At 45.0% G+C, this 12,795-nt stretch overlaps 1 protein-coding gene across 1 annotated transcript in view; it reads right to left on the minus strand.

Annotated features, from left to right (window-relative positions):
* The window catches only part of STK11 (serine/threonine kinase 11), an 895,845-nt gene that overhangs the window by 637,345 nt on the left and 245,705 nt on the right, over positions 1-12,795 (minus strand). Inside the window, exon 3 of the mRNA XM_069647254.1 lies at positions 5,350-5,439. Within this exon, the coding sequence (XP_069503355.1) occupies positions 5,350-5,439 (90 nt within the window). The remainder of the gene's footprint in view (positions 1-5,349; positions 5,440-12,795) is intronic.

Raw genomic sequence — 12,795 nt, forward strand, 5'->3', positions numbered from 1 at the left:
GACGCTTCGCCTCCTCTCTTGTTGAGACAGGTCAACAAGAGGACATTCTTCCCCCGGACAGCACTAATCTAATTGCCTGCAGCTCTAAAAGATTAATGTGTAGTTTGGACTGCGATGGAGACCAACAGCTGCTGACTGTCATATCGCTGGCATGAGTTCACTATCCCATGAGTGAGATGTCCATCACTACCGTTCTCTCCGGCCATGGTTGCCAAAAGGATTTTCCCTTCAGAATATTTTCCTTGCTGGCCCACCACAGAAGATTCTTTGCGACCCTGGTTGGAATATGAAGGCGGTCCGACATCTTTCCTGAGAATTGGGACCATTGTGTTCTGAGAGCCCATTAAAGGGATCTCATTCTCAGGCGGGCCTGTGGCATGACAAAAATGGAGGATGCCATAAGGCCGAGCAACCTCAAAAATTCGAAGGCCAGACGATTCTGGGCACTCTGGAATTTTGTCACCATCCGAAGAATATCTCGAGGCCTCACCTCGGGTGGCAAGCTCTTTCCCAAGGATCTATCCATTACTGCTATGTTGTATTGGAGCTTTTGGTAGGATGTCATATAGGACTTCTTGAAATTGAGGGAGAAGCCCAGTCTGAAGAGAATGGCAGTTAACGCTCAGATAATCCAGTGCATGTTCGTGAGAACACGCCCTGATCAGCCAATCGTCTAGGTAGGGGTAGGCGTTAATCTCCCCTCTCCCGAGACTCGCTGCCACCACCGCCATTAGTTTGGTGAAAAACCTCAGGGCGGAGGTCAACCCGAATGGCAGAACTCGAAATTGATAGTGCGAGCCACCAACTACGAACCTCAGGTAAGCATCAGGAAGGTCCAATGACACTAACCAATCCTGGAGTTGGAGGGCCTGAAGGATCTGAGAAAGAGTGACCATCTTGAACTTGTCCTCTGTTGTTTTTGGGAATCAAAAAATATAGGGAATACCAACCCTTGCTCCTCTCTGCTACAGGCACCGGTTCTATAGCAATTTTCTCTAGCAGGGTCAAAATTACCTGCTCTAGGAGCGGATCCGGAATCCTCAAAGAGTGTTTCCCCGGTGGATTGGTCTGAGGCGTCTTTATAGAAGGAAGGCAGTAACCATGGCTATTGTATCCAGAGCCCAAGCATCCGAAAGAATTGTCTTGCTATTCTTCTGGATGCTGAGTCAGTCAGCCTCCCTCCTCCCCGTTGAGTTGTGACTCAAGCCCTCAGAGTGGTTTTAAAGCAGATGTTATAGAGGCAGATGGTAAAGAGGCTGCTGCTTGAGCTGGCTTGGCACCTCTACCTCGTCCACCACGAGGACATTTTCGCTGGCCTCTGACTGACCATTCCTCTCGCCCTTCCAAATGAGGAGTAGTAGTGAAAAGATCTACCCCTCCAAGGTTGTCCGCTAGGACGAAAAGGCTGAGGTTGCCTAACAGCGGCGCCCAGAGATTTGGCTGCCGTCTTAGAGGTCTGCAATTTCAAGGCTCTCGACAGCCTTGCTGACAAAAAGTTGAGAACCATCAAATGGCATGTTGAGAAGTCTAGCCTGCACATCAGATGCAAAACCAGACTTACGCAACCACGCAAACCTGTGCATCACAGTGCTAGTAACCATGGACCTGCTGAGGTCAACTAAAGAATACAATCCAGTCTGAAGGGACTCGCACATGGCTTCCTTGTCGACCTTAATAGCTAAGAATAGCTAAGAAGCTGTACCTTTCATCCCCTTTGGGAATATGCTCTGCCACCCTAGAAATACATTACCACAGAGTGTACGAAAATTTTGCAAGGGCACACGTGGAGTTGGCAGATTTCAATGCTATGCTCCCTGCAGAAAACACCTTTCTTGTCCATCCATCTATGCGCTTATCGACCCTATCAGGAGAGATGGTAGGGTACGCTGCCTGGTAAAAGGTAGCCGTAGCTGCCTGGACCACCAGACTCTGGGGAGTGGGGTGTTTTGACAGGTAGCCGAGGTCGCTACTGAGGGCAGTATTTCTTTAAGATTTTTGTCAACTACCAGATTAGTTTCTGGGGTCTCCCAATCCCTGGCCACCCTTTTTTGAAGTGCCACATGGACAGTTAGGACTGGATCAGTAGGTGGACCCTTGTCCAGAATGTCGGTTAGATCATCCTGATCATATGGGGCTGGAGGTAGAGACCAATCCAATTATTCGACAACCTTAGACCTGAGCTGCCTGTATGAGGAGTCTGCATGCTCCCAACTCCAGCTCAGGAGAGGCGTCAATGCCACTAGCATTGTGCAAATGGTCAGATATCTTTCATTTTACTCTCCTCAGAAATAAGGCATTCTGGCACATTTGGTGTGCCTTACTTAAGTCCAAAAGGAGCACCCTCCTCATCCGAGCACTCTTCCTCCTCAAATAATTTTTAGCAGAGGATTATATATCTTCTCTGGTTTAGAACCTAGAAGCTTCGACGTTCGCGAAGACGTCAACTTTGTCTTAGTCAGCGCCTTTTTCTGAGGATCAATAGGCACTGGTGGCTGAATAGGCAAAATTGGCGCAGCTGGCGTCGACAATATCTGCGTCTATGGCATTGACGGCTTAATCGGGGTTGAGGACCCGATGGGCACCAACGGCTTCGAAGGTGTCGATCTCGATCTCTCCCGCTGTCTCGAATGATCCTTGGATTTCTTTTTTGATCGAGGCCTCATAATGAGGATCACAGTTTACTTGGGCTCGAGGGCGTGCAAGTTTTAAGGCAAGATCTCTCCTTTCCAGTTTCTGTAGAAGGAGCAATTAGAGCATGACCTTGTTTTTCAAAATATATTCAGCATTTCCATAGGGAAAGATTCCCATTCTTCAGTGTAGATGTTTTGGATGGGAATGCCACCCTCTTGGGGGAACCGTCTGACTAAGACGTCGATTAAGGTGACCGACGGCATCTTCTCCTCGATCTCTTCAAAGAAGACAATGAGTGGTGGAAACCACTCCGAGACCTAGAGCGATTGGCCTTCCTCCTCCGAGGAGAGTCACATCTCGACTCATCAGTCGAAGGCCTAGCAGGTCGGGACTTAGCGAGTTTGGAAACTTTTCCTACCTGAGGCTTCCCCTTTTCGTTCCCTCAAGGCCTTTCCCGTCATGGATTGACACTTGGAACACAGTTGTGTTGCCCTCGCCAAGGCACCACAGACAAACTCGATGCAGGTCCGTGGACATCTTCGGGCCACAATTTCACATTTCTTGAAACTGACCAAGGGGTTGACGGTGTAGATGAAGACATAACGAGTCGTTAACTCGATAAAGAGATAAGTCTACTTCACAAGTAGGAGGCATGCTGAGGTTCTCACGAAGCAAACGCGTACACGGAAAAACAGAACGGAGGCCAACAGGCAAAGTGCGTTCTACTTCTAACCTCTGATGACGTCACCCTCCATGGGAGGTCTTCGATGGACACCAGTTCAACGCCATCGATGCAGGGCGCCCTCTGCCAAAAAAGGTTTCCGAAGCAGCCGATGCTGGACATTACATGTTAAAGATGAGGAATAAGTTGGAGGGCACAATCCATTCGAAATCCCTTTCTTCATTAGTTCCTCCGAGAAGAGATTAACCCCCAGGGGACTATGTTGCAGGAGGCCAAGGTCACCCCCAAATTGAGCAGTCATGTGTGTGAGAGCTGTATGCATGTATAAGCCTCATACTGCGCCAGACTATATCTATCTCTTAATGCCCGAAAGGGCATCAGCCCATTATTTTCCACCAAGTCTCCCACTTTACACATTTCTATCCGTATCCACTGCGGTACATTCACCAGATTACTTAATTAATTTCCGGGGTTATCCCATAGAGGGTGGTGCCTGTGATCTTTCCTTTCCACCCCATACATATCGTTACTACTTGCTAAATCTGAAACAGTCTGTCCTGCGTGGGTGAGGGGGGGTAGGGGCAGGGCAGGAATAGACAGCTCCCTCACCGATTCCCGTAGAGTACCTACACTGAGTCTTTCCCGTCCAGACATGATAGTTCCAGTCCGGTATGTGAGATTCCTCCCCCCCCCCAAAAATCCACTAGTTCGAGACCATCAAGTGGGCCACCTAATAATATTTCGCAATATCAGATAGTCCTACCCCTCCCTGCCACACTGACTTAGTCAGTGTAGTCATAGCGAATAGAGGGGTTCCCATTTCCCCATACAATTCCCCTAATCAAGGCTTTGATCACTACGAACCATCTCTGGGTTATCCTCATCCGAGTGTTTTCTAGTACGCACAATAGTCTGGGAAAAGCAAACATCTTAAGCAGGTTGACCCTCCCCAACAGTGTTATAGGTAAGGTAGCCCAACGCTTAGCATTGTCCTGCAATCTGTGAATTAGCGGGTCGGGCTGTTCTCCAGAAATGTCATGTCCTCTCTGTGCACTTTTATCCCCAGATATTTAAAACCACCCCAGTCTACCCAAAGGGGACCACCAACCGGAAAATGTGAATCACTGCAGTTACATTATAAAAAACTTCTATAAATCATTGTAATGTTTCGAGAACTCATAAAAATCATACTAGTATAGCACGTGGAGAGCAGGGTACGAAGGAGAGGGGTACATACTCCGCAGCATACATGGGAAAGTACAACTGCACTTTTAACAATGAGCAAATCCGAAGAAGAGACAAACAAAGCAGGTGGAATCAAGGGGAAAGGAGCTTGTGGGAGACCTGACTGGCACAATTCACATGGGAGACAGCAGAGTTGGGACACTCTAGAAGATATTGCAGATATTTAGTGTCAGAACGCACTCAGAAAAACATCTAGCATCTATGAGAAGGATGAGAAATGTGGGAACAAAGTAACAGTTAAAACAAAGCATGTAGTGGGCATCCAGGTTTAGAACACACAAGAGACTGATCATTCACACAAAACACATATAAGGCAAAGCAAAAAGTATACAGGAGGTCACCAAACAGACGGACTATAGAGATACCCTAATTGCAGACAAAATAAACTGGTAAATACACATTGGTGGAAGAAAAGTAAAGGGAAAGTGCTAGTCTTTGCACAGCAAGGCTCTGTCAGCCCTTAAGTGTCATCCACGTTCTACATACAAAAGGCTTAGTGCATATCAAGTGCACTGACAAAACAGTGTGTGGACCCCTGGTAACCAAAAAGCAGGGCTGCATTTGGGCCAAAGTGCAAGGGTAGAGCGATGTGTGGGTTTCAGTAGTGCAATACGTAATGTTGAAATTGATACATATATATATATATTCATTTCAGAGCTGTGTTTGGGATAGAGCACTGGACCGGCAAGTGGGGCATTGGGCCAAGGTCTAGAGTACACTGGGTAATCAGTCTTCGGTCCCAGAACTGCATTCGAATACCTCAGTCTGGATAAGTCTAGCTATGGACTTACCCATGTGCTTGAAAAACCGGGAACTGCTTCTCTGTTACACTGTCCAGCATCTCCTGCATGCCACACACACAGTACTCCATCACCATATACGTGGGCCAAGTTAAGGAAACATCAGGTTAGGAACTTGCAACTGTACACTATACCAAGAGACAAAGGTTACATAATGATCAACATGGTTCACAGGCTCAACCAATTATCTAGTACACCACTTTAGAGGGGGGTTGGGTGAGTACAAGTTACTCACAGCGGGGACTTGCTGCTCCAGCAGACACATCCCCTTACCATGGACAGCTGGTTAACCCGAGGTACAGTAATTTAGCGTTCACATGAAGCATACAAAACATTTAAGTATTTGATTTGATGTGTAGGTTGCCTGCACACCACAAATAAATTGCATCTTGTCATGAAAAACCTACACTCTAGTAACCAAGGTCAAAAAGTGCTTGCTAGTATGTCACTTGTTTTTTTTTAATAACCCGCTTTTGAGGTATTTTCTGAATGCTAAGTGGTCTTCCTCTGTGCAGGGAGGACTCAGGATTGAATCCAAAGTTTGGTCGACATAAATGAGAAGGAAGATCCTCTGCAGTTTCCAGACAAGATTTGGAAGGGCTACAAAGGCTGCAATGCCGGATAGAATCCTTATTGAATGTTTTAACCCAAACCTAGCTCTAGAGCAACAAGTGCTGCCAGAGCACAACATTTGAAGTGAGAATTTAACAAAATCAACAGTGAACATCGGCAGGTGTGCCCAATAGCCAGAATCTAGATTATACAAGATGTAGTTAGAAGGGAAGGTCTTCAGTTCTTTTCTAATCTGAAGGAGACAGAGTAGTCCAGATTGCCACGGGGGGGGGGGGCGGGTGGAGTTCGAGGGCTGGAGCATCTGGTCCGCTTATAGTGTATGAAATTCTTATGGGTGGATTCTGGGCCCATGCCGTGGAATATGAGGTAGGCGATACAGAGGGTGAATTGTATTTAAGGTTTGATTGTGAACCAAAGAAGCTTCCAAAATGTGGATTTCATCTCCACAGATGGACAAGTGGCACACATTATTAATGAGTTACAAAATTGTTATCATGTACATGTTGAAGATAATCAGTGAAAGGCTGGAACATGTGTATTTCACCAGGTATGTTTTGGGGTCCTCAAGGGGAAAGTAGTATAAGGCCTCTGTCCTATCTGAGAGTAACTAAGTTTAACAACAGAGTGCAGGACCCTCTAATCAAATGCCCTCATTTCTTATTGGCATGATATGGTGGCTGATAGTGTTGAATGATGTATACATAATCAGGAAGATAAGTGCACTTAGTGTGTTTTGCATCTGCATTGTAGATATTCAACAATCAAAGAGGATAGAGTCTGTCTTCCTAATCAGCTTTAATCTGTGCTTTATTCCCTTTGTGCACCTAGAATTCGGTATGGATTTCCAAGATGAAGGGTCTTGTTGGATTTCAAGTGGGTGGTGGCTCGCCAGGTTGTAAGGATTAAGTGCTGTTTTTAGTAGATCCAAAACGATAGTGGCTTTGAAGGATTGTACAATACCTTTTTCTATTGTGAGGGATCGGAGTAAGGAGACTGACAAAGGTTGGAGGTTCCAAAAATACTCATTTAAATAATAAAGGGGAGGGGAACAATGCCTCACTAATCCAAACTACGAAGGGGTTCCCTACTGCAACAAAACTAACTAATGGACCAGTCAGGATGTCCAAAATAACCCATGTCCTGTGTCGTAAACCTAGCCTGACCCTCACTCAAATGCTTCAAAACCTACTAAAAAGGGAAAATAATATGTACTTGGCCGTTTTCCATCAGCCTTTCTCCAACGTTTTGCATAAAGTTAGTTCTACACCCTCTGTATTTCAAAGTAAATTTCCCAAAGTGCCTTGAAGGACAATCCACTTCCCCATGTCTTGCCAATCCTTTTCTGTATTGTCACTTTGTTTAAACATTGTTTATGCCAATCTTTTATTGGGTCCTGCACGGATGTTATGTGCAAAGATTCTTTATTGTGTTCCAGTTGGCCCACACGTTTGGTATACATAAACTATTTAAATAAAGTTATCTGGTCTGTAGGCCAGGTATGACCTTCTGGTAAATGCTGCCAATGTTATTTCAAAAGTTCACTGATATGAGGAAGAATGGCTCTAAGAAGTATACCTGCTTGTTGCTTTTCTTCTACAGTGATTGATCGATGGTATTTCTTGTTAATATGCAGGCGTTCACTAATATGCAACACGTGTAATAGCTTCTCCCTGGGACTTTTTCTTTATTAAGCCCTACCCACTTTGCCCAAAATGTAACCGTTTAGAGATGTTCCGGGTACAGCAACTCTCCCAGCTGCCTCATTCAGTCAGGGGGCTTCCCAGTTTGTGGGCCTGCTGCTTCCCAACTCAATGCCCAATGTCCTCTGGGCTGCTCGGGTTACCTTACCTGCGAGTCTCCACTCGTCCGCCATTGATGGATGCCCGCATTGTTGTATGGATTCCAGACCAGGTGTCCCCGCTGTTCTCAAAACGGTCCTGCAGCTTCCGCAAGGTTGCCATCTGCAACATCTGCAGACGCTGCCCATGTCTGTAGAGCAGTGTACAGCATCCCAGTGTGGGGTGCACAGCCTGCTTTGCCTAAATGTCCACGACTCCCCAGCCTGCTACCGCTCCAGCACGGCACGATTGCTATGGAGGTCTTACTAACAGCGAGACACTGGGTCTTAAAGTTCCCAGGCAACGGCTGGCATTTTCTTGTTTAAGTATTGCCCATACGCACGCAAAAGTTTACCAATCCTTCACAGAGTCGTTGCTTGCATGGCCCAGCAGCATTAATTAAGTTTAACCACTGCCTGATGCTCTGACATGGGCATGCAAAAACGGTGGAGCGGATGGGGATTATGTGCAGGGCCTTTACATACCCGCTAGATTATACAGTCCGAGTGCCTCTGCGACACAGTGGAAAGACTCAAGAGGCAACACTGCTCAAAGACCTCGTTTCTGCTGTCTCGTGAGCTTTGGCAGCAGTCCTCAGTCGGTTTTCATAGTTGTGGTGGTGTGTCATCTGCTTCTTGCCTGCTTTCAGAGTCGTACCGGTTTTCCTTCCCTCTCCGTTTTACCAGTCTCCAGCTACTAATCAATTCACTCTCTCCAACACTACCACGTCATCTGCTCCCACTCCTGCTTCTTAGCTTGTACTTCTTCTCTACTCCTCCTTTTGTAAGAAGTGTGTCTCTTGTTCTTGGGCAACAACTAGAACGTCATTGATGTTTCACCAGCACCTCCGTATAGGGCCTCCTTGTCCCAGTACTACAGATATTCATTACAGGAGTCCCTTTATTTAAATATCTAGTTTGCTGTGTGCTTGTAGAATGAGTGCGAAGTATAGAGAATATTTTTTTATTTTGTGTTTAGGGGAAAAAAAAAAGGGGACGTAACCTCTAGGTTCGTCACATTACATATGAATTAAAATGGATTGGAGTATGAATGATTGGGGAAGGGGTGGTGGCTGTAGGCCGGACTGTTTTGTAGCTTTCTAGGGGTTGGTGGGCACAGGTCTTCAGGTAATCCTGCTTTGTTGGTATAGACTGTTATGAATACTTGAATTGAGAAGGGAAGGAAAACTCCTTGGTCCGGTATTGGGGTTTTACTTGGTGCTACGTTAAACATTAAGTTTACTGCTGTGTCTTTATCCAAGTTGTCTTGGCTATGTCGAATTAGTATGTTGAGGTGTGCTCAAAACGGAGTCTGCACATTGGTGGCGTGTCGCATGCTGAAAGCTTTAATAATTTACAACAATTCCTTCTGGCTGTGTTGAGCAGACATAAGACCCTTGAAGGACATCGAATGCGCATAATCCTCAAAGAACAAGAAACCTACAAATCTAACCTCATTCCCCCAAACCCTCCATAAACCTGATGGGAACACAGGTGATCAACTCCACAACCTTCATGCATGGATATCATACTGGCCCCAGAGAAGCCTTTCTACTTCTCACAAATGTAGCAAGTTAAGTGGTTCACCCCAAAATCAATCGGCTCAAGAAAGAAAACCGGAGCTCGATTATAAAGTACTTACTAATAGACAAATTATGTACTCATACAACTCCAGATCTACAGAGCAGAAAGGATGAAAGCAAAAACAGCCACTGAACACATTTGGGGGGGTGCAAAGCCAGATACATTTTGCTAGTGGTGCTGCTTGGGTGAAAACCGTGAATAGAACGGAGAGGAGGCTTTCGATGGTACAAGTAATAGCAATGCCACATTGGTGATATTTTCATTACAGAAGACTATCAAGGGTGTGGCTGGTTGCATATGCAAGTCCTCTTAATTACTTTATGCGCATGGTGCCAATTCACAGAGGAATTTGTAACCACGTTGTTTTTGTCCAGCCAAAGATTGAAAACCTCCAGTATTGGGACAGAGTTGCATGTTCACAGTTAGCAACCACATCCGCCAGGTTGTCCGGGAACGTGGGATTGAAAGAAAGGTCTCTAGATGAGAAGGAAGCCCTGTATGCCAAGTCACACTGCTTGGCTCCTTGCGTGTACTCACTGGCTGGTGGAAGATGTTTGTATTGTTTAGAAGCTGCACGCTGTTACATACATGTTAGGTTGAGCTCAGCCATGACCACATCTGGCCCGATGTACGATTATATCTGATAATTAATCAGAAATGTCAATTCTGCATTTCCCCAGGAGTAAGCAAAAAAAGGTCTGAATGTGGCAACCACTCCCAATTGTATAAGTCTGTGTAAGTAAAACATCTGAATGGATAAGTGTGACTAACTGGAGAGTAGCTGTGCATCCAGCCACCACGATCTGTATACTATATGAAAATAGAGATTTGTGCGCTGTACCTTTCATCAATTAGCAGGACTTGCCCTGAAGCACCTTAAAGGGGGGACTCACTCAAGAAAGACAAATTATTTATTTTTGCACTTTACAATCAGACTACCAACTGGACCATAGTACACCACAATGGTGCTCCTTTTTATTGACTCAGCAAGCACACCTGGCTGTTTATTCATCTCAAGACTCTCAGGGATGGCTCTCATCAGAATAGCTTATGTAGCCACTTAACTGGCTTACCGGAGCTTCAGAAACTTGGTGCTCACTGCATCAGAGAATGTACATGACCTACCACTTATCAAACAATATCTTACCAACACCTGATCCACTGGGCAACAGCCTGCGCCATAGTCACCAAGGCGGCAAATCTCACCAGCTGAAGGAGGTGCACCAAGCTCCAGCACCTGGTTAATCTCTGCTGGATCCAGCATAGCCCAGGGACCTTGTCTCACCCTAATTGGTCCCATAGCTGTCAGCACACCCTGCAGACATATCCTTACTGGACCACATCTTTGACAGCTCCTTTTCGTCATAATTGTAGGCTTGCTGCAGGACCTTGGTGCATAGGATAACAATGGGCCCGTAGGAAGACACTGGGCACCACCAAAGCACAAAAGAAATTTGGATCTAGTAAAACATGCATCATTTTTTAAAGAGCAAATGCCTCCCCCCATTACATCCTACCACTCATTACTCAATTCTTTACAAAATTATACGCATAACCAACAACCCCACTAAAAAAGTTAGTTAATAAAATGCAGCAAAAGTACCACTCGTATGCAATGCAACTGTCACGGTGAGTTGGGCAAGTACCCTGCAATTTGTGCAGACAGTTTACAGTTTGAAAACTCTTTTTCATCCTAAACACAAGTTTCCCCATTTATCCTCATTTCTAAGAATACCCAAATAAAGACGACGAAAGCTTGATCATAAGGTACTTTTGTGCCCACTTGGAGACCTCTAGTGGAGGCCTATATCCTAAAGACTATCCATTAATGTAACCCGTCAAGTACGACGTAACTTTCTTGCCAAAGCTTATGAATTATATTTTCATAACTATTCTATGTGAACAATCCCTAAATGTGTGCAGTATTTGGTTAGGTTGCCATATGTTACAAGATTTTATTCTGCTTATACTGCAGTGTTATCCGAGAAGCTGGCTTTTCAGGTGGTTTGTGTATTGGAGCCACGTCTGGGGTATCCAGATTTCAGTCTGCGGAGGAGTAGGGAGAAGAGGACGGGAAAGCACGTGAAACACCACAGATGCAAGGATGGTTTGGTGTAGAGGAAAATCTATGTTTTGAGATTGCTTTAACACATGCCATCCTGTAGCTTATTTTCCAACCAGCTACCTTTTTTAGTATAGCCTGGATTGCCTATTCTCTTGATTGACAGGCTTGTCAGTATATTTCACAACTCTACAAGATGTAGATTTATCTTCTGAACCTGAGCTTCAGGACTAAGACAACCTTTACCAACAATATTATCCTGGGTCCTGCTATCCTGTTTCAAGAGGTCATTCGACATAAATGTGCTCAAGCGGATTGACGTCTTAGCCCTAAAGTATTCTTTCCTACACTTATGTCATGACTTAAGAGATTTATAAACTTCAAAGTTCCATTCAAACAGATGAGGAGGAGATTTGCTACAATGGATCGGTTGAACTGAGTCAAACTGGTTGGACCACTCCTCTGCCTCACATCTGCTAGGTGCAGACAGTGGCAGAGCAAATAACTTGTGCTGGTTTACTCATCACAATGTTCCATCTGTAAGTTCACATCTACTTCCCTAATGCACCCATTTACAAATTATAGGATCTCCAAATATATCTAATCATAGTGGATGTCTAAGGGATCTCATTCTACCACAACAACCTTGCTTTTGAACAGGTCAGGACGTTGGCTTATGAAATTCCAAACTCGAGGATGCTGGTGATAACCGGTATCTCTCAGAGGCTTACCATGGATCGCAGGAACATTGTTATCACCAATGTAGCAGAGAGGCACTCAGAAATAAGGTCTCGTCTTGGCTACACACTAAAGTGGGTCATAGCTCTGTTAGAGGAGAGGACTTCAGACTTTAGTGAACGATGTATATTAGGGTATGGGTGCACTAGGAACAATACAGACTATCATTATAGGTTGTGGTCAGAGCAGTCTCCATCATTTTTGAGTTTATGTAATCTGATCAACAGGTAATCTGCCTCTAATTTGAGGATTGTGCCGAATATATCTTTTTAAATGCTCTATTGTATTCCTTTTGGATCCTTCTATAATATTTATTTTATGCATGTTCGTTATTGTGAATATTGTTTTGGGTAGCACCCAAGGCCCACATCGGTACTATATAAATAAATCTCAACATCCCTGTCTTCAAAGTCATACAGAATTTGAGGACTTAGTATGTTGGCTGCTATTAACATAGAGCAAGCCCAACAAAATCTAGTACCGGTACCTACTTTACCAGAGTGTGGCACAACTACTCTTGCAACCACAGAATGCAAACCTTAACCAACAATGGAGCCTCATATTACTCTGCAGACCGTACCTTTCTTCTCAGAGGACCATTACTATGTCCTCACATACACTCCACCCATTTTAACGTAGGCAT

The sequence above is a fragment of the Ambystoma mexicanum genome, chromosome 1p (genome assembly GCF_040938575.1).
Source record: "Ambystoma mexicanum isolate Mex_15411 chromosome 1p, UKY_AmexF1_1, whole genome shotgun sequence".
NCBI classification, from domain to species: Eukaryota; Metazoa; Chordata; class Amphibia; order Caudata; family Ambystomatidae; genus Ambystoma; species Ambystoma mexicanum.